At 41.3% G+C, this 18,838-nt stretch overlaps 1 protein-coding gene across 2 annotated transcripts in view; it reads left to right on the top strand.

The window, feature by feature from the left end:
* Positions 1–18,838, top strand: part of TMEM248 (transmembrane protein 248) — a 42,424-nt gene that overhangs the window by 20,539 nt on the left and 3,047 nt on the right. For both annotated transcript variants that reach the window (XM_086692051.1, XM_025923395.2), the window contains exons 2-6: positions 9,554–9,730; positions 13,522–13,807; positions 15,435–15,585; positions 16,682–16,865; positions 18,238–18,381. In XM_086692051.1, coding sequence (XP_086548177.1) covers positions 9,554–9,730; positions 13,522–13,807; positions 15,435–15,585; positions 16,682–16,865; positions 18,238–18,381 — 942 coding nt within the window. The remainder of the gene's footprint in view (positions 1–9,553; positions 9,731–13,521; positions 13,808–15,434; positions 15,586–16,681; positions 16,866–18,237; positions 18,382–18,838) is intronic.

Below are 18,838 nucleotides of genomic sequence, written 5' to 3'. Positions count from 1 at the left end.
TTGTATGCTTATTTGCCATCTGTATGTCTTCCTTGTTGAGGTATGTCTGTCTGTTAAGATCCTTGGCCAGTTTTTAAATTGTGCTGTTTTCTTATTATTTTAAGGGTTCTTTGTATATTTTGGATAACAGTCCTGTATCGGATATGTCTTTTGCAGTATTTTCTCCCAGTCTGTGCTTGTGTTCTCATTCTGGTAACAGTGTCTTTCATAGAGCAGAAATTCTTAATTTTAGTGAAACCTAGTGTTTTTTTTTTAGTTTTTATTTAAATTCTAGTTAGTTAACATGTAGTGTAATGTTAGTTTCAGGTGTACAATTTAGTGATTCAACACTTCCATACAACACCTGGTGCCCATCATAACAAGTGCCCACCTTTATATCCATCACCTAATTTTACCCGTCCTCCCACCCACGTTCCCTCTGGTAACCCATCAGTTTGTTCTTAATAATTAAGAGTCTGTTTCTTAGAGCGCCTTGGTGGCTCAGTCGGTTAAGCGTCCAGCTTCGGCTCAGGTCATGATCTCACAGTCCGTGGGTTCGAGCCCCACATCTAGCTCTGTGGTGACACCTCAGAGCCTGGAGCCTGTTTTGGATTCTGTGTCTCCCTCTCTCTCTATCCCTTCCCCACTTGTGCTCTCTCTTCCTTTCTCTCAAATAAATAAACATTAAAAAAAAAATTTTTTTTTAAGAGTTCTGTTTCTTGCTCTTTGTCCCCTTTGCTTGTTTGTTTTGTTTCTTAAATTCCACATTGGAGTGAAGTCATACGATATTTGTCTTTCTCTGACTGATTTCACTTAGCATGATACTCTAGCTTCATCTGTGCTTTTACTAATGGCAAAATTTCATTATTTTTTGTGACTGAGTAATATCCCATTTTTTAAAAAAAGTTTATTTATTGGGGCACCTGGATGGCTCAGTCAGTTAAGTGTCCGACTTCGGCTCAGGCCATGATCTCACCGTCTGTGAGTTCGAGTCCCGTGCCAGGCTCTGTGCTGACCAGTTCAGAACCTGGAGACTGCTTTGGATTCTTTTGTCTCCATCTCTGTCTCTCTACTTCCCCCACTCGCGCTCTGTATCTCTCTCCAAAAAAAAAAAAAAAATTTTTTTTAGGTTTACTTATTATTTATTAAGAGAGAGAATCCAAAGGATGCTCTGCCCTGTCAGTAAGGAGTCTGACACAGAGCTCAATCCCAAGAACCATGAGATCATGACCTAAGCCAAAATCAAAAGTCAGATGCTTAACTAACTGAGCCACCTAGGCACCCCTGAGTAATATTCCTTGTATGTATATGCTACTTTTTCCATTCATCAGTTTATGGAAACTTCGGCTGTTTCCATAGTTTGGCTGTTGTAGGTAATGCGGCTATAAATATTGGGGTACATGTATCCTTTTGAATCATTATTTTTGTATCATTTGGCTAAATACCTCATAGTGCAATTGCTGGATTATAGGGTAGTTCTATTTTTTAACTTCTTGAGGAACCTCCGTACCGTTTTGCATTGCCACCAATAGTGCAAGAACACTGTGGTTCCTGTTTATCCACGTCCTTGCCAATACCTGTTGTTTCTTGTGTTTTTGGTTTTAGCCATTCTCAAAATAATTTTCATTAAGTTTATTTATTTTGAGAGAGACTGTGCACGCAAGAGTGCAGGAGAGGCAGAGAGAGAGAGGGGAGAGAGAGAATCCCAAGCAGGCACCATGCTGTCAGAGCCTGACATGGGGCTCGAACCCACAAACCATGAGATGACCTGAGCCAAAATCAGGAGTTGGATGCTTAACTGACTGAGCCACCCAGGCACCACCCCCTTTTTAAAAATATTTATTTATTTAATATTTTTAATAACTTTTATTAAGTTACTTGATTTTAGCCATTCTGAAAGGTGTGAGGTGATATCTCATTGTAGTTTTTATTTCTCTGATGATCAGTGATGTTGAGCATTAATGAAATCCAGTTTATCAGTTCTTCCTTTCATGGATGTTGCCTTTCGTGTCATATTTAAAAAGTCATCACCAAACTCCAGGTCATCTGGATTTGCTTATATGTTATCTTCTAGGAGTTTTATAGTTTTGCTTTTACATTCAGGTCTGTGATCCATTTTGAGTTCATTTTTGTGAAGGGTATAAGGTTTATGTCTAGAGTCTTTTTTTTTTTTTAAAGATTTTATTTTTAAGTCATCTCTGCGCCCACTGTGGAACTCGAACTCACAACCTGGAGATCGAGAGCCGCATGCTCTTCTGACTGAGCCAGCCAGGCTCCCCTAGGTTCATTTTTTTGTATGTGGATGTTCAGTTGTTCCAGCACTATTTGTTAAAGAGATGTGGCTTTGCTTCATTGTATTGCTTTTGCAAAGATCAGTTGCCTACATGTAGGTGGGTTTGTTTCTGAGCTCTCTGTTTTGTTTTGTTTTGTTCCATTGACCAATACTCTAGGGTCTTGATTACTGACAGTAGCTTTATAGTAAGACTTAAAGTCAAGTAGAGTTAGTCTTCCAGTTTTGTTTTTTTTTTTTGCTTTAGTATTGTCTGTTTTGGTTCTTTTATTTTCCATAGAAACTTTAGAAAAGTTTGTTAATATCCACAAAATAACTTGCTGGGATTTTTTATTGGGATTGTGTTGAATGTATAAGTCAAGTTGGGAAGAACTGACACCTCGACATACTGAGTTTTTCTGTCCACAGATGTGGAATATCTCCATTCAGTTCTTTAGTTTTGTTCATGAGAGTTTTATAGTTTTCCTTGTATTGTACATATTTGTTAGGTTTGTACCTAAGTGTTTAATTTTGGGGGGTCTAATATAAGTATTGTGTTTATAATTTCAAATTCAGCTTGTTCTTACTGTTATATAGGAATGCAGTTGACTTCTGTATATTGGCTTTGTGTCCAGCAATCTTGTTATAGTCACTTTGTAGATTATTATTTTAGTTTATGTCTTAAGTCTGGATTTATTTGATGAATTCTTTAATGAACTTGTGCATTTTATTTTTTTTAATTTTTTTTTTTTTCAACGACAGAGAGAGACAGAGCATGAACGGGGGAGGGGCAGAGAGAGAGGGAGACACAGAATCGGAAACAGGCTCCAGGCTCTGAGCCATCAGCCCAGAGCCTGACGCGGGGCTCGAACTCACGGACCGCGAGATCGTGACCTGGCTGAAGTCGGACGCTTAACCGACTGTGCCACCCAGGCGCCCCATGAATTTGTGCATTTTAAAACATAGCCTATTTTGTGTCTGGATATTGATTATGGAGAGACAAGTAAGACATTGTATCTGCCGTTGAGGGGCTTATGGATTGGTTCGGAAGATAGATGTATATACACACAGTTGCAGTGAGGTGTTTCAGTTTCTATATGAGAAATTTGCAGAGTATAGTGGGACATAAATGAAAGTAGTCACTTCTTCCTGAGGGGCTGGGTGGGGGGAAGGGCCAGGAAAGGTTCCATAGAGGAGGTAACCCATGAGCTGAGTCTTGGAAGAGGCAGGTGAACTAGTGGAAGGTGGTTCATGAAGGTCAGGAGGACCAGTGGACTCAAAGGCTGGAAGCTATAATATTGTCTAATATGTCCTGGGAATTGCAAGCAGTTAGATCGTTGAGAAGTAGGCAAGAACTAGCTTGTGGTGGACTGCCATTCTAAAGAGCTTGGACTTTTATCCTTTGGTCATCGGAGCTCTGAGAGATTTAAGCAGTAACCATGACCAGATTTGCATTTGGAAAAATCACTCTCACAGCATGTGAAGGATGGATTATTTGATGCAGATCCAGGTGTGATTCTCAGTGATAGTTATAAGAAAACGATGATGAGGGCTTGAACTAAGGGCCGGTGCCAAGGAGTATGGAAAAGAAGAGGAAGGAAGAGATATTAAAGAAATAGAATCTTTAGCACTTAGTAATTGCTTGGATATGGCGGGGAAGGCACAAGTAGTCTAGAATGTTTTCCAGAGTTCTGTATTGAGATGGGGATACAGGGGGAAAAGTTACACTGGCAGGAAAGCAGATGAGTTCAGTTTTGGACATGTTGTGGAATGTGTAGGTGTAGAGATAATGTGCTAGACACTTGGATATAGAGGTCTTAGGGCTGTAGAGAGCTAGTACATCTTCACAAGAAGATGGGGGAAAGTGGGTGAATCTGAGATCTATTTTAGAAAGAAAACGAGATTAGCTAATGGATTGGATTGGTGGTAGTGGGAAGGGCATGAACATAATTCAGGAGTATGTTGCAGAAATTTATATTCTGAAATGCTTATCTCAGAAAAGAAGAATAAACATTCTGAGCTAAGATTCCATCTGAAGAAGTCGGAGAAATCAAACTGAGTAAACCCAAAGAAAGCAGAGGGAGAAATTATAAAAAAAAAAAAAAATACATGTAGAAATTACTGAAATGGAAAACAAATTATTTAGACACAGTCTACAAAACCAAATACTGGTTCTTTGAAAACATCAATGCAATACAGCTATGGTAAGATTGGTTAAAAAGAGAAGGCGGCAAACCATAAAAACATTTGTAGTGAAAAAAAACATAACTGTAAGTAAGTTAAAAATTGAACAAATCACAAAATAATACTGTGCCAGAAATATTAAAAACCAATATCAAAGGAGTAATTTCCTAGAGTAACACATCTTACCAAAACCAACTCAGTAGAAATAAAAAACCTAGACTGGCCATCATTAAAATTGTGACGAAGCATTTAAGACAGCTCAACCAGATACAAAACCAAACAAAAACTTGGTGAATTCAGGTGGTCTTTTTGGTCAAGGTCTGTCAAGCTTCTAAGAAAAATAAAAGCTAATTTCTTAAATATGTTCTAGAAAATACGTGTCTGCACAGATTCATTTTATGATACTAGGATGACTTCATCCTACTAGTCAAGGAGTGTATATAGTCAGGGAGAGTGTGATCATGGCTGATCATTTTCTTATCTCACAAATAGATACTGAAAGGTCTGAATAAAATTTAGCAAACATAAATCAGCAATGTAGTTTTAAAAAATCATGATTGATCATATTAAGTTTATCCAAGTGGAAATATGAGTCAGCATGGAGAAAATCAACATAGTTCACGTCAACAGATTAAAGGAAACATTTTAAGTTGCAGATAAAAGCATTCATTAAAATGTAACACTTGTTTATAATCTGTTTGCATACTTGAAACAGAAGAGTACTTCCTTAACTTGGTGAGGGGTTTCTTTTAGAAACCTTTGACATATACTGTATTTAATAGTGAAGTGTTTCCTTTAAAGGTGGAAATGAGGCCAGGATTTCTACTCTTGCCACTTCTATTCATCATTTCTCTGAAGATTCTAGTCAAAACCGTAAGGAAAATAAATGAAATAGGGGCTGGAAAGAAGAAACACTTACTAGCTTGTAGTGTGACTGTTTACATAAAATAAGAGAAGCTACAAATAGCCTAATTAGAATTTAAAAGATTTCAGCAATGTGTCTAGAATCACGATCAGTATACCAAAGTCTTTCTTAAGTATACATTAACAACAGGAAATGTAATTTTTAGAAGATACTGTCAGTAATAGCAGCATAAATTAGTATGTTTTTGAGTCAAACAAGATGCATAAGAGAAAGTTTTTAAAAATTATTGAAAAAGAAAAGTGGACCCAAATAAATGGAGAGAGAGAGACCCTGTTCATAGATTAGGGAACACAGTGTTATAAAGATGTCATTTCTTCTCTAAATTAATAGTCTTTTTGGTGCAATTCCCGTTTACATCTTAACAAGATTTTTCTGGGAACTTAACAGTTGGAACCTAAAATTCATATGGCAGAGTAAAGGGCCAAGAATAGCTAAGACAATTTTGAATAAAAATAAAACGGTAGACTTCTTGTATTAGAGAGCAAGATTTCATACAGGTGGGAGATACAGACATGGTGATGGAACGCAAGAAAAAGCCTAGAAACAAACCCACACACATATGGGAGCTTGATGTATATGAGAGACGGCATTACAAATCCATGGGAAATCTACGTTCAGTATAAAACCAGGTAATGGAATTGGACAGTTGACCACCTGTGTAGAAAAGGACTAAACGAGAAACCTAGATTCTGGAATCCCAAATCAATTCCAAGTAGATTAAGAGACACTAAAAGTCAAAAGTGGAACTCTAACCCTGTAGAGGAAAGTAATGATAAAAATCTTTTTGACATGTAAAGATACCCAAATAATATATACATACACATAATCATAAAAGGCAAAGGTTGATAAATTTAAATACATTAAAGTCAAGGACTTACAACTGTTGAGGAAATGTAAATCAAACCACAGCGAGATACCACCTCACATCCAGTAGGATGGCTCTAATAAAAAAGGTAATAAGCGTGGGTGAGGTTGTGGAGAAATTGTAACACACACGCTACTGGTGAGAATTCAGAGTGGGAGTTGCTTTGGAAAATATCCTGGCAGGTCCACCAAAGGTTGAACATGTTACCATATGAGTCAGCAGTGCCGCTCTTAGGATATATAGGACAGATCCAGCTAAGAGAAGTGGAAACTTATGTCCGCACAAGACACATGCATGTTCTTAGCAGCATTATTCATAATAGATGAAAAGTAGAAACAAATGTCTATCAACTGATGAATAGATAAGCAAAATGTATGAAAAAAATTTTCATACAATGGAATATTTGGGGCAATAAAAAGGAATGAAGTACTGGTATGTGCTACAATGTGGATGAACCTTGAAAACATCGTGCTAAGTGAAAGAAGTCAGGTCACCAAAGGCCACGTGTTATGATTCCATTCATTTGAAATGTTTAGAATGGGCAGATACATAGAGACGAAGTTCATTAGTGGTTTCCTTAGGGCTGGAAGGAATAGGAGGTTACTGCTAAAGAGTATGGGTTTTTTTTATGAGATGATGAAAATGTTTGAAAATCAACTATAGCGATCGTTACCGATCCTGTGAATTGAACTGTATATATTAAATGGCTGAATTGCGTGGTATGTGAATTATATCTCAGTAAAGCTGTTTAAAAAAATCAAGAACCTCTCATATGGCAAGAATACTGTGACTACATTAAAGAAAAATCCACAAACTTGGAGTAGTTACATACAACATAAAAAATTGGAAAAGACTTAGTATCCAGAATGTAAAAAGAGCTCCTGAACATTAATAAGAAATAGACAAACATCTTAACTAGTAAATGGCAGTTTACCTAGGAAGAACCTAACTGGCTGATGAAGTGAAAAGATGCTCAGTTCAAGGGAGATGCGATTTAAAGTAATGATGAGGTAGCTCAGTCTGTTGAGCGTCCAACTCTTGATTTCGGCTCAGGTCTTGATCCCAGGGTCGTGGGATTGAGCTCCACATCTGGTTCTGCACTGAGTGTGGAGCCTGCTTAGGATTCTTTCTCCCTCTGTTCCTCTCCCCCTCTTGTGCTTGCTCTCTCTAAAATAAAAACAATAAAATAAATGATGAGATAACCTTCCACATTGGTCCAAATCAGTAAGTTTACTTGAGAATATCAAGTGTTGGTACAAGTTTTGGGAAACTGAGCAAGCCCTTTCATTGCTGGAGGAAGTGTAGACCGGCATGGCTTCTTTGGAGAGCCGTCTGGTGTGACCAGGTCAGGTTGCACATGGGCCTACCCTGTGACCTACTTGTGTCAGAGCCACTCTTGTGCCTGCCGCAGGGCCCTGGCTGAGGCAACCCAAGAAGAATCTCGCTGGGCTCCGCAGTCCAGCAAAACCCAGCTACAGCTGCATATTACACAGTAGATAAATTCAGTAACTAGATCTGCATAGGTGAACAGATAAACTTCCAAAACCGAACGTTGGGTGAAAAGAGCAGAAGGATATAGTCAGTATATCATTTTTCACAACTCTTCGTATGCAATATCAGTAATTGTATCTGATTAAACATATACATGTAGTAAAAGTACACAGAACATACATGGTTGTTGCCTCTGGGGAGAGCACAAAAGATATTATTTTCCATCTTAAAGGATTCTCATGAGGGCTAACGAATACACAGCCTGCCTTATTGCAAGTGGTTGCTGTTAGTTCTTAGGGGGTGTGGATGCATCTTTTTTGCTCTTAAATTTAAAAGCTATCACAGATTTTTTTTAGTTGCTTTGTTTAGTGTTGTAGTCTGTTCATGTATATAATTGCTTATGACATGTCAGATTGAGGGGCCAGGGACCAGGGCCATCACAGTGATCAAGACTGGCAAAATTCCTGTTGTCATGGAGCCCAGAAACCAGGGATGAGAGACAACACACAAGTGGAAAATTAATTATACTCTTGACTGGCACTTAACAGTGTGAAGGGACTAACGCAGGGTACTGAGAGGTGCGGGGGGGAAGGGGGGCTGAGGGTGGTCAGGGAAGGCTATTGAGTGGAAACCTGTATTTTACAAAGAGCAAACGTGGAAATTGGGGGGGGGGGACACCTTCATAAAGGACATGTTCAAAAATTCCAGGAAGAATAAAATACTTAGGAATACATTTGGCAAAAAAAGTGTAAATGTATACTTTGAAAACTACAAAACGTATTGGAATAAATTAGAGAAAATCCAAATGGCAAGGTTCACGGACTGGAAGAGAATACTGTTAAGATGGCAGCATTCCCCAAACTGATCTACAGATTCAGCGCGCAGTCTCCGGCCGAGTCCCTGCTGACTTCCTTGTAGAAAGTGACAAGGTGATCCTAAACAATAGCAAGGCCAGTGTGGCCAGAGCGTGGTGAGGGAGGGAGCAGGGGAAGTGGTGCCACTTCTGGATCATGAAACCCTGTGGGCCATGGAGCTATCACCGATCTCATCCTAGGTCCAGTGGGAAGCCTTCGGAGGGCTGTAAGCAGGGGAGTGGTATAATTAAATATTTATTACGTGCCTCTCTGCCTGTCGCTGGGATGGACATGAGTATGGCAGTGAACAGGACAGAATTGAACAAATAGAAGTCAGCCTTTGGTAGGAAATGAGAGCATCCTCGATTTCTTTTTGTATGTGTTGGCATGTATTTATATCATATTACTGACCTAGTTCCGCATTATCTTAAGTGGCAGTAACAAGTGCTATTATAATAGTGTTTATGGAAGAGTAAGTGTTCATTATAGAATAATTAGATTCAGATGGAAAGAGAAATGCGTATCTTTCAATATCTTACTACTTTGACATAATGACAGTTCACATTTAGTGTTTTTGCCTTCTAGGCTTTGGAGTGGATTTATGATCAAACATTTCTCAAGTTCAGTAGTGAGTGACCTCATTACCCCCAATGCCATTTCTTTTATAGTTTCTTTTTTTTTTTTTTTTAAGTTTATTTATTTTGAGAGGGAGAGAGAGAGAGAGAACATGTACGTGCGAGCCGGGAAGGGACAGGGGATGGTGGGGAGAGAGAATCCCAAGCAAGCTCTGTGCTGTTAGCTGAGCTAGGCTTGAACCCACGAACCACGAGATCATGACCTGAGCTGAAATCAAGAGTTGGACGGTTAACTGACTGAGCCAGCTAGGCACCGCTCACCCCTCAACACCATTAAAGGAAACAACAATGGGGATCATAGGGTTTCTTGGGGTGAGTCAGTCCGTGAGTCTTCTGATTAATCCCTTTTAGGTGGAGCTGATCAGAATAATGTTCAACATCAACCCCCTGGAGAACCTGAAGCTGTACATCAGCAGCCGGCCTCCCCTTGTGGTCTTTATGATCAGTGTCAGCGCCATGGCAATAGCTTTCCTGACCTTGGGCTATTTCTTCAAAATCAAGGAGATTAAGTCACCGGAAATGGCAGAGGTATTGTATATTTCAAGTTTTCCTGTCAGGCTGGCCCGACCTTACCCAGTGGGAGAACACCCTTGCGCTCTCCACACACCTTTCTTTGGTGGGGACATTCTAACCCAGTGAGAAAGAGCAGCATTTATTCACAATCTTTTGTCTTCCCTATGACTCACTTTGTTAGAAGGTATCTAGTTAGGTAACTGTTGATTTAAATAATGCCATCAGTTTTAGTTAGACTATTTCAGCAATGAAACATGTATTTTGGAAAATATATTTGTAAAAATGTTTGTGTCAGGAAGGCCAGGAACTAACATATTTGCTGTTATTAAATTAATAATAAGTAATTTAAATTTATCTTAAATTAGCTAATTGCTGTTTTTGAAAACTGTAAATATTTGTTACCTTGAAGCCACATGTCATGGAATTTCTTTTAGCTGTACCGATAGCTTTTTCACTGCCAAAGAAGGGATGCTAAAGAAATAGAATACCTGGGTCTTATTTCCAAATATATTTGTCTTTTTTATTAGGCTGAATTTCAGTTATCTACAAACTTGCTTTCTAGATTTTTATGTTGTGGTCAGTTTAAATACATTATTAGGGTATTGCTCTTTAATCCTTAATCTAGGCATATAATAGTTTGAACACTCATAATACAGATCTTAAAAGGTGTATTTTTGCAAATACAAAGAAAACAATACAAAATTAACAATTCTTAACAGAAGTGAATGATAATGTACCTATTAATAAATATATTTTACATGTTAGAAATAATGCTGAATTAATGATACGGTGAATTTACTGGTGGATAAAGTTTCTTTCAGGACAAATGAGTACCTGTCATCGTAGATTCCCGGAGTTCCTTCTCTTACCCTTTTTCTTCTTGGGTGTGTTCCTAGGTGGGAGTGGGAGTGGGGGTTGAGACTGCAGCGTTGCCTCATTGTGTGTGCCTCGTGACTAAGAGGAGGCTTCTACCCTGTGTAATGGGGATCATGGCCTTTTCTGCTCTCTGGTATTCTAGATCCTAGAATACCTTGACAGGAAGGGCCACCTTCACAAGTGAACTCTTTCGGACAGTTTAGGTAACAAGTTTTAGCTATTTCTACCATGAAACCCTTTCAAAGAGTTTCTAACCAAGAAGAGACCTACTGGCTGGCTCAGTTTTCCCTCTTTTCTGACTCTGAATCTTTAAAGCTTGTGCAAATAGGCTGTACTCACATTAGGGCTGAAAATGAATATTCTAGTCAGAACCAGGGCTCCGCAGCATCCTGGCATTACTTTTCTTCAGAGCCCAAGGCCATGTTGAACACTCAGCCAAGCTAAGTGATTAAGAGGTAGCCTGGATAATTAGTCTTTAATAATCAAAATGGAGCCTGACATTGGCTTTGACCAGCTGTTCAAAATGGACTTGAACTCTGCAGGAAAGCAGTGCCAGGATACTGCAGAGCTTTGGTTATGATTAACTTAGTGCTTTTCTTTTCAATGAGGATCTGAGGAATATGGGTGAAGTTTGGGGCTATGAGTCAAAAAACTTAATCCAGATTGTGCCTTCAGCTGTGGGACTGGAGAGCCCTTAAAGTTGCTCTGGGCCTCAGTTCCCTCATGTCTGGAAGTATGAAGGGATGGGACTAGAATGTTCATTTTCAGCTCTAATTTTCAGTTCAATTTCAGCTCAGGTCTCCTGAGTTTGTAGGTTTGGGGAGAGTGTAATTTTATACATCGAGTTGCAGTCTTACTAAATACCATGCACTGATCCGCTGATGCTGTAAAGGTAGACTCACTTGACTGCTCAAAGGATTGCTCAGATGGCTTTTTATTTAATGCAGCAAGGAAAAGGTTTTTTGAGAGGTAGCCTCATGAGGGGACGAGAGAGAAAGCCTCAAATCCACCTCCCTGAAGGAGAGTCAGGGATATCAAATAGCATTAAAAAAAATTTTTTTTTGATGTTTATTTATTTCTGAGAGAGAGAACACGAGTGAGGGAGAGGCAGAGAGAGGGAGACACAGAATCCAAAGCCGGTTCCAGGCTCGATGTGGGGCTCGAATTCACAAACTGTGAGATCATGACCTGAGCCGAAGTTGGACGCTCCACCGACTGAACCATCCAGGCGCCCCTCAAGTGGCATTTTTAATCAGTGGCTAGTGTTAGAGTAATTGGAAGTGTAACTGGGTTTGTCTTCACATTTGGCAACTTTTTGTAGACTAATGTTGCTGGGACAGAGAAGTTCTGTCGGACAGCCTAGATTAGTTTGTTGTCACTGTTTCAGCCTGAGTTCATCTTTGCATTTCTGTGAAAATTAAAATAGAACCAGGTGGGTACTTTACTAGGTTGGTTTCAGTTTAATCATGACATAATCAGCTGTATGTGTTTTTAAAATTGCTTATGATTAGGGGCGCCTGGGTGGCGCAGTCGGTTACGCGTCCGACTTCAGCCAGGTCACGATCTCGCGGTCCGTGAGTTCGAGCCCCGCGTCGGGCTCTGGGCTGATGGCTCAGAGCCTGGAGCCTGTTTCCGATTCTGTGTCTCCCTCTCTCTCTGCCCCTCCCCCGTTCATGCTCTGTCTCTCTCTGTCCCAAAAATAAATAAACGTTGAAAAAAAAAAAAATTTTAAAATTGCTTATGATTTAAATCATCAGTACAGACCGTAAGAGAAGCCTGATAAATATCGTTTCCCTTCCTTTCTGAAATTGTTCTGTTTTAAGGTGGTCATGTTCCAAAGTCCATGACAAGGCGGGGGAAGTACCACATGAATATTGGTATTGACTACACTTTTGCATTCTACAGAGAGAAAGCAAGATGTATAGAATTGCCCTTTTGAGGAATTATTATTATTTTTTTTTTTTTTTAAATTTTTTTTTTCAACATTTTTATTTATTTTTGGGACAGACAGAGACAGAGCATGAACGGGGGAGGGGCAGAGAGAGAGGGAGACACAGAATCGGAAACAGGCTCCAGGCTCCGAGCCATCAGCCCAGAGCTTGACGCGGGGCTCGAACTCACAGACCGCGAGATCGTGACCTGGCTGAAGTCGGACGCTTAACCGACTGCGCCACCCAGGCGCCCCTTGAGGAATTATTTTAAGGCAGCCTTATTTACTTATTTATTTTCTAAGTTTTATTTATTTAAGTAATCTCTGCACCCAGCGTGGGGCTTGAACTCACAACCCCAAGATCAAGAGTTGCATGCCTTTCCTTCTGACTAAGCCAGCAAGACACCCCAAGGCTGCCTAATTTTTAAAAAATAACTAATTGTGGGGCGCCTGCTGGCTTAGTTGGTAGAGCGGGTGACTCTTGAGCTTGGGATTGTGAATTCAAGCCCCACATTGAGTGTAGAGATTACTTAAAAACAAAATCTTAAAAATAATGGATTATTTTTTTGGCTAATTAAATTTGGATGAATGCTTTTAATTTTTAATTTTAACTTTTATTACTTTCATTTAAGCTTTCTTTTCAGGTTTGGTTCTGAAGCTAGATCATTTTCTATAAGTATGTGCTATTTTGGTTTGTTTTCTACACAGTTTCTTGAATAAGTTGGTTTAATCTCCTGGTATATTTAATATCTCATGCCAGTTAAGAATTCATATTTTAGATTGTGAATATGAGAGTGATTTGGAAACCCCACTGTTACACCAACACAAGAGGCTGATGGCTGTATTGTCATTGCTGTTTTAAATGAGTGACTCAGAAGTGTCATTCCCCTGCAGCCCTGTGACGCCACACTGGGGGGTCGTCAGGTCGTGGCCAGATGGTGTGGTGGCAGCACTTTCCAACTTTCTCACACTTACTTCCCTCTGTTGCATTTTACTGCAGGATTGGAACACGTTTCTGCTGCGGTTTAACGATTTGGACTTGTGTGTATCCGAGAATGAAACGTTAAAGCACCTCACAAATGACACCACGGCTCCGGAGAGCACAATGACCAGCGGGCAGGCCAGAGCGTCCACCCAGTCCCCTCAGGCCCTGGAGGATTCAGGCCCAGTTAACATCTCAGTTGCGATCACCCTAACCCTGGACCCGCTGAAGCCCTTTGGAGGGTACTCCCGCAATGTCACCCATCTGTACTCGACCATTTTAGGGCATCAGATTGGACTTTCAGGTGTGTGAGTGTAGCCATTTTCCTTCTAGATTTTCTTAGGCAACAACTCTTCGAAGAAAGAGTATTAGTAGTATGTGGTCTTTACTCATCAGACTATTTTTATTTTTGCATGTCTCCCCTTTTCTTGAGTTTGAACTAAATGAAGTCAAGAAGGAACTATTTCTACTACATCTTCACTTAAAGTGTTTGGTATATAGTAGGCGCTCAATAAAAGCAGCCGAGAAGCAACTTTAAGGCCTCGTTCTGGTTTTAATACTTACAAGCACAAATTTTTATTCAAGTTTCTCATCATGGAGTTTTCAATACATACTATAAATATTGTTATTAGTCTACAAATATAAATATTGTTATAGTCTACAAATTTTTGAATGCCTACATTAGCTCAGCCCTAGCTGCTGAAAAGAACTAGAAAAACTAAGGTCAGAACTAAGGTCTGGTTCTGTCCAGTTGGAATTTTAGGATTATGGAAGAGACAAGGATAACATGAGTTAATATTCATCAGGCACTTAAAATAGTTCGTGGCGCAAAGGAAATGCTATATTAAGTGCGTGTTAAGTAATATTAAAAATTAACACCTAGGGGCGCCTGGGCGGCTCAGTCAGTTGAGCATCCAACTCTTGATTTTAGCTCCAGGTAGTGATCTCACAGTTGTGAGATCAAGCCCCAAATTGGGTTTCGCGTTGGGTGTGGAGCCTACTTAACATTCTCTCTCTCTCCTCTCCTGCCCCTCTCCCACTTGCGCACCCTCTCTCAAAAAATAAAAAAAAATAAACAAAAATAAACATCTACAGAACAGTGAGCACTGCCCTTTGACCAATAGTGTCCTCTGACCATGACAGACTATTAAGTGATTCAGGAGAGTGTTGAGGAAGTAGTGGAAGCTGGGATAATTAGGAAAGGCTTCATTGCGGAGGCCTGGACCTTAGAAGAAGTATCTTTGGTTCTTTGTTACCAAGAGCCTCTTAAAGTCCTCAGGTAGCTTAAAGTGCTTGGCAGCCTCCTACTGGTTTTAACAGGCGAGAGCTGCTCCCGTGGGACTGAGGTGAGAGGGTGACTTCTGGGCATCAAGTGGACCTTCCGCTGTGGTATCAGAAGACCTTCATTTTTGTTGAAGCTTCTTTAGCCCTTACCAGTTCCCTGCCCTTCCTTAAGTCCGTTAGACCTTCTGATCCTCAGTCTGCTCCTACGTGAAAGGGGAACATCAGTACTTCTGTGGTCACGTTCATGGGCTAATGGCACACTTTACGTGAAAGAACACATACAAAAGCAATTTGAAAATGGTACGAGTGCTATTCACATGCGAAAATAGTGGTAATCATGGCTCACCCAGCCCCCAGCTTTCCAACTCAGTCACTGTGGGCCCTTGCCTGACATCTCTAGGCGCTGGCAAACAGCGGCCCCTCTCATTTGCCAAGCTGTGGCTCTACCAGGTGAGCAGGCCTCAGAGCCTGGCTCAGAACTCTTGTTCCTAAAATCCCACGAAGGCAGGTGTGTTTCTTCTGTGGGCTGATAGGTGATTCCGGGTGGGTTTGATTCCAGGATTCATTGAAATCCCAGAACATAACAAATATATGAGTTCTTACCTTTGTTTACCAAACACCCCCCCACCCCGATTTCTCTTTCCTAGGCAGGGAAGCCCACGAGGAGATAAACATTACCTTTACCCTGCCTACAGCCTGGAGTTCGGACGACTGCGCCCTTCACGGTCACTGTGAGCAGGTGGTGTTCACAGCCTGCATGACCCTCACAGCCAACCCTGGCGTGTTCCCCGTCACCGTGTAAGTGGCTTCCTGGGCCCAGTGGTTGCGTGTCACGAGCTCCATGTACCAGAGTATGACTGGGGCACTTTAGCAGCAGACTCTCAGGGTGGCTTCCAGTCAATTACTCTGCAGGACTGTCACAGCCAGACGTGGCTGAAGGATTATTTACGTTGACTTTGGAATCTTACAGGTAGAATTTCTGCATAGAATTATTAAAGAGCGAGTGAATCCTTCCGCAGGTGGTAAAAGCATCTGGTTTTTGTTACATGTTCTTAGGCTGCCTTTCCTGTTGGTGGAAGCATGTCACAGAAAAGATAAGAGCTGATCCTGTGACCAGAATGACATAATGAAGCTTCCCGAAACGTGAAGTTTTGATCTCCGTTATTCAGAAGGAGTTATTTTTTAAATCGAGAGCATAAATGAATCTTATTTTCTGTGAAACAGTTTCTGTCGGTGAAATTTCTGCTTCGAATTTTTTGCATGGCTATCAGTGTTACCACTTGGTCTTTTAAGGTTTTTGGGTTTTGCCTCTCCTTTCTCTGTGAAGGATATAATAATCTATAGATACATAAAATACATTAGACGTAGCCTATTTAAAAGAATTCTGTGATGAACCCTTTTTTAAATAAGAATAGTTACCCTGTGATTTATCTATTTGAGACATTTGGAGATTGTAGGACAAGAGCAGGTAAGTTAAACATTTGCTATTGGCTGTGTATAACCAATTATATATAATATAATGGAGTCGTCTGTGCATAAAACTTCCAGTTGTGACTAAGAATTTAGATAATTTGAGAAACTGGGCTTAAAAGGAGCAAGTGTCTCTTTGGCTGCGTCGTACGCGAGAGAACCGTGTTGACTGACCTACGGAGGCAAAGGTCTTAACAACCGGACTCGTGAATGTGACACGCCGATTTCTTATTCCGTTACGTGTTTAATAATTTTTTAGAAATCTGTGAACGAAAAACATCATGTGACTTTCCTTAAATGTATGTCTCTTATCTCTCCTTTCCACGCGTGTGGCTGTGCTCAGTATTGTGCTGGGGCTGCGGGGGAGACACAAGGAACCGTCTCAGGCCACTGAGCACGTGTCTTTGCCACTCTTCCCCTGCAGGCAGCCACCGCACTGTGTTCCTGACACATACAGCAACGCCACGCTCTGGTACAAGATCTTCACGACTGCCAGAGATGCCAACACAAAATACGCTCAAGATTACAATCCTTTCTGGTGTTACAAGGGGGCCATTGGAAAAGTCTATCATGCTTTAAATCCCAAGCTTACAGTTATTGTTCCGGATGTAAGTGAGAAAAGTCGTGTGTGTGTCCCTGCGTCTGAGAACTGTTAGCGTAGGCCCTCTTTACCTCGGTGGGCTAGCTTAGCTCACGCCATTCTAGATTTCCAGCTGGGTCGGGAGACTAGAGACTTGGGGAAATAGGCCACCTTTTTAGCTAACCAGCCCTGCATTTGTTGCTCATTTTCTGTGCTGCTCGGCTGCGGTTACTCGTTGAGCAGCTGTCGTGTGCCCGACCCATGGGGGTGACGAGAGGTGCTTATACCGTCTGCTCAGTCACACCGCCACTCAGAATATTTGGTTAGCGTCAATTTGAGCAAAATAAATAAGTTTGGAATTTAGAAAGGTAGAAGTAAATAGGAGGAGCTGAGTCTTTGGCCAGATATGGAGAGCTGGAGGGAATCTTACATAATAAGGAGGAAGACCAGTGGATCTGGACCAGTGGATGGGAGGCTCATTTAGCCTCCTGCTTAGACTTGAACCTGCTTTTAACAGACTGCACAGATTATTGTAAACGCCCTTACTTTTGTTCTGGTCACTGTATGTCAGGTGGGTTTCTTTTCTTTTTGCCTGGTCCTTTTCTCTTACATCTCATTTTATCAAGTTGTAGAAGTTGGTGGGCTGGGGCCCTGCAAGGAGTCACCAATGGAGATCAGGCTGGATGCTGGGCAGAGTCCTGGTTCCAGAAAGACCTTTATGCCTTGCTGAGGGACACTATAGGGTCTTTGTGAAGCAGTGTGTTAGGAAGGCTGGTCTCCCACCTGATGATGTGTTTATGCGATGGAGCCCAAGGCTTGATGTTTCAAGGCCTGGAGACGTGTGAAGGAAAAGGGAGGGAAGCATGGCTGGGACGCGGCAGCTGGCAGGCCTGGTGACTGACTGCACGTGGGAGGTCAGAGAGGAGTGAATCAGGGACTTGAAAAGTGGGAGAAAGGCAGAGGAATGAAGCTGCCCAAGGGGAGAAGCCTTCCTGGTGGGGGAGTGACAAGGAATTAGGAACACAGTCTTGGGCTGTCAGCCATGTGACCTGAGGGCAGTCAGAGGACTCAAGAGAAGGGTCTGGATTAAGGCCTCTGGTCTCTGGGAACTTCAGGGGTGGGGGGAAATGGGGACAGGGCATTCTTGGGTTCCTGGGCAGTATAGGAGTGCAGAAGCCAGGGCAGGGGGCTGCCTTAGGAAGGAGTGGGTGGTTCCAGGAATACCATCTTTACTTAGATCCAGCTTTAATAGCTTAGAAGAGAAAAAGAGAAACCTCGTTTCAGTTTGAGAATTCAAGTTTAGGCGAGTCAGGAGGTTATGAACCCTGTTTCCAGAAACCCAGCATTAAAATCTTCCAGTAACTCAGTGCAGATGTTTCTGGTTTATTCTCTTCATTTAGGATGACCGTTCATTAATAAATTTGCATCTCATGCACACCAGTTACTTCCTCTTCGTGATGGTGATAACAATGTTTTGCTATGCGGTTATCAAAGGCAGACCCAGCAAGTTGCGTCAGAGCAATCCTGACTTTTGTCCTGAGAAGGTGAGCAGTGGGTGGGGTCTGGCCGAGATTTTGCTGGAGATCTCTGCAGACAGGAAGTCCCCACTTAGTCCCCGTTCCATTTATTGTGGATGGCACCTTTCCACCAGAGAAATTAGTTACTGTCTTTTTTTTTTTTTTTTATGTTTGTTTCTTTTTGAGAGAGAGACACATACAGACTGCGAGCAGGGGAGGGGCAGAGAGAGAGGGAGACACAGGATCTGAAACAGACTCCAGGCTCCAAGCTTTCAGCACAGAGCCCAACATAGGGCTCAAACTCACTAGCTCGATTAGTGACACTCGTTCCTGTCTTTTTATCAGATGTAGTCTACTCTCAGCCTAAATGATGATTTTGGATTTTCAGTCGTATACCCAAGCCTTAGCTGGCAAAAGGTACTGATTGGGCATTGTTCTCAAAGTCCTGCTGGAGAGCAGCCGACCCTGAAGGGCTGTTTCCTCG

The sequence above is a fragment of the Puma concolor genome, chromosome E3 (genome assembly GCF_028749965.1).
Source record: "Puma concolor isolate L17-30 chromosome E3, mPumCon1.1.hap2, whole genome shotgun sequence".
In the NCBI taxonomy this organism is placed as follows: domain Eukaryota; kingdom Metazoa; phylum Chordata; class Mammalia; order Carnivora; family Felidae; genus Puma; species Puma concolor.
Note: the sequence above shows the minus strand (reverse complement) of the source record. Positions and strands in the feature narration are given on the sequence as shown.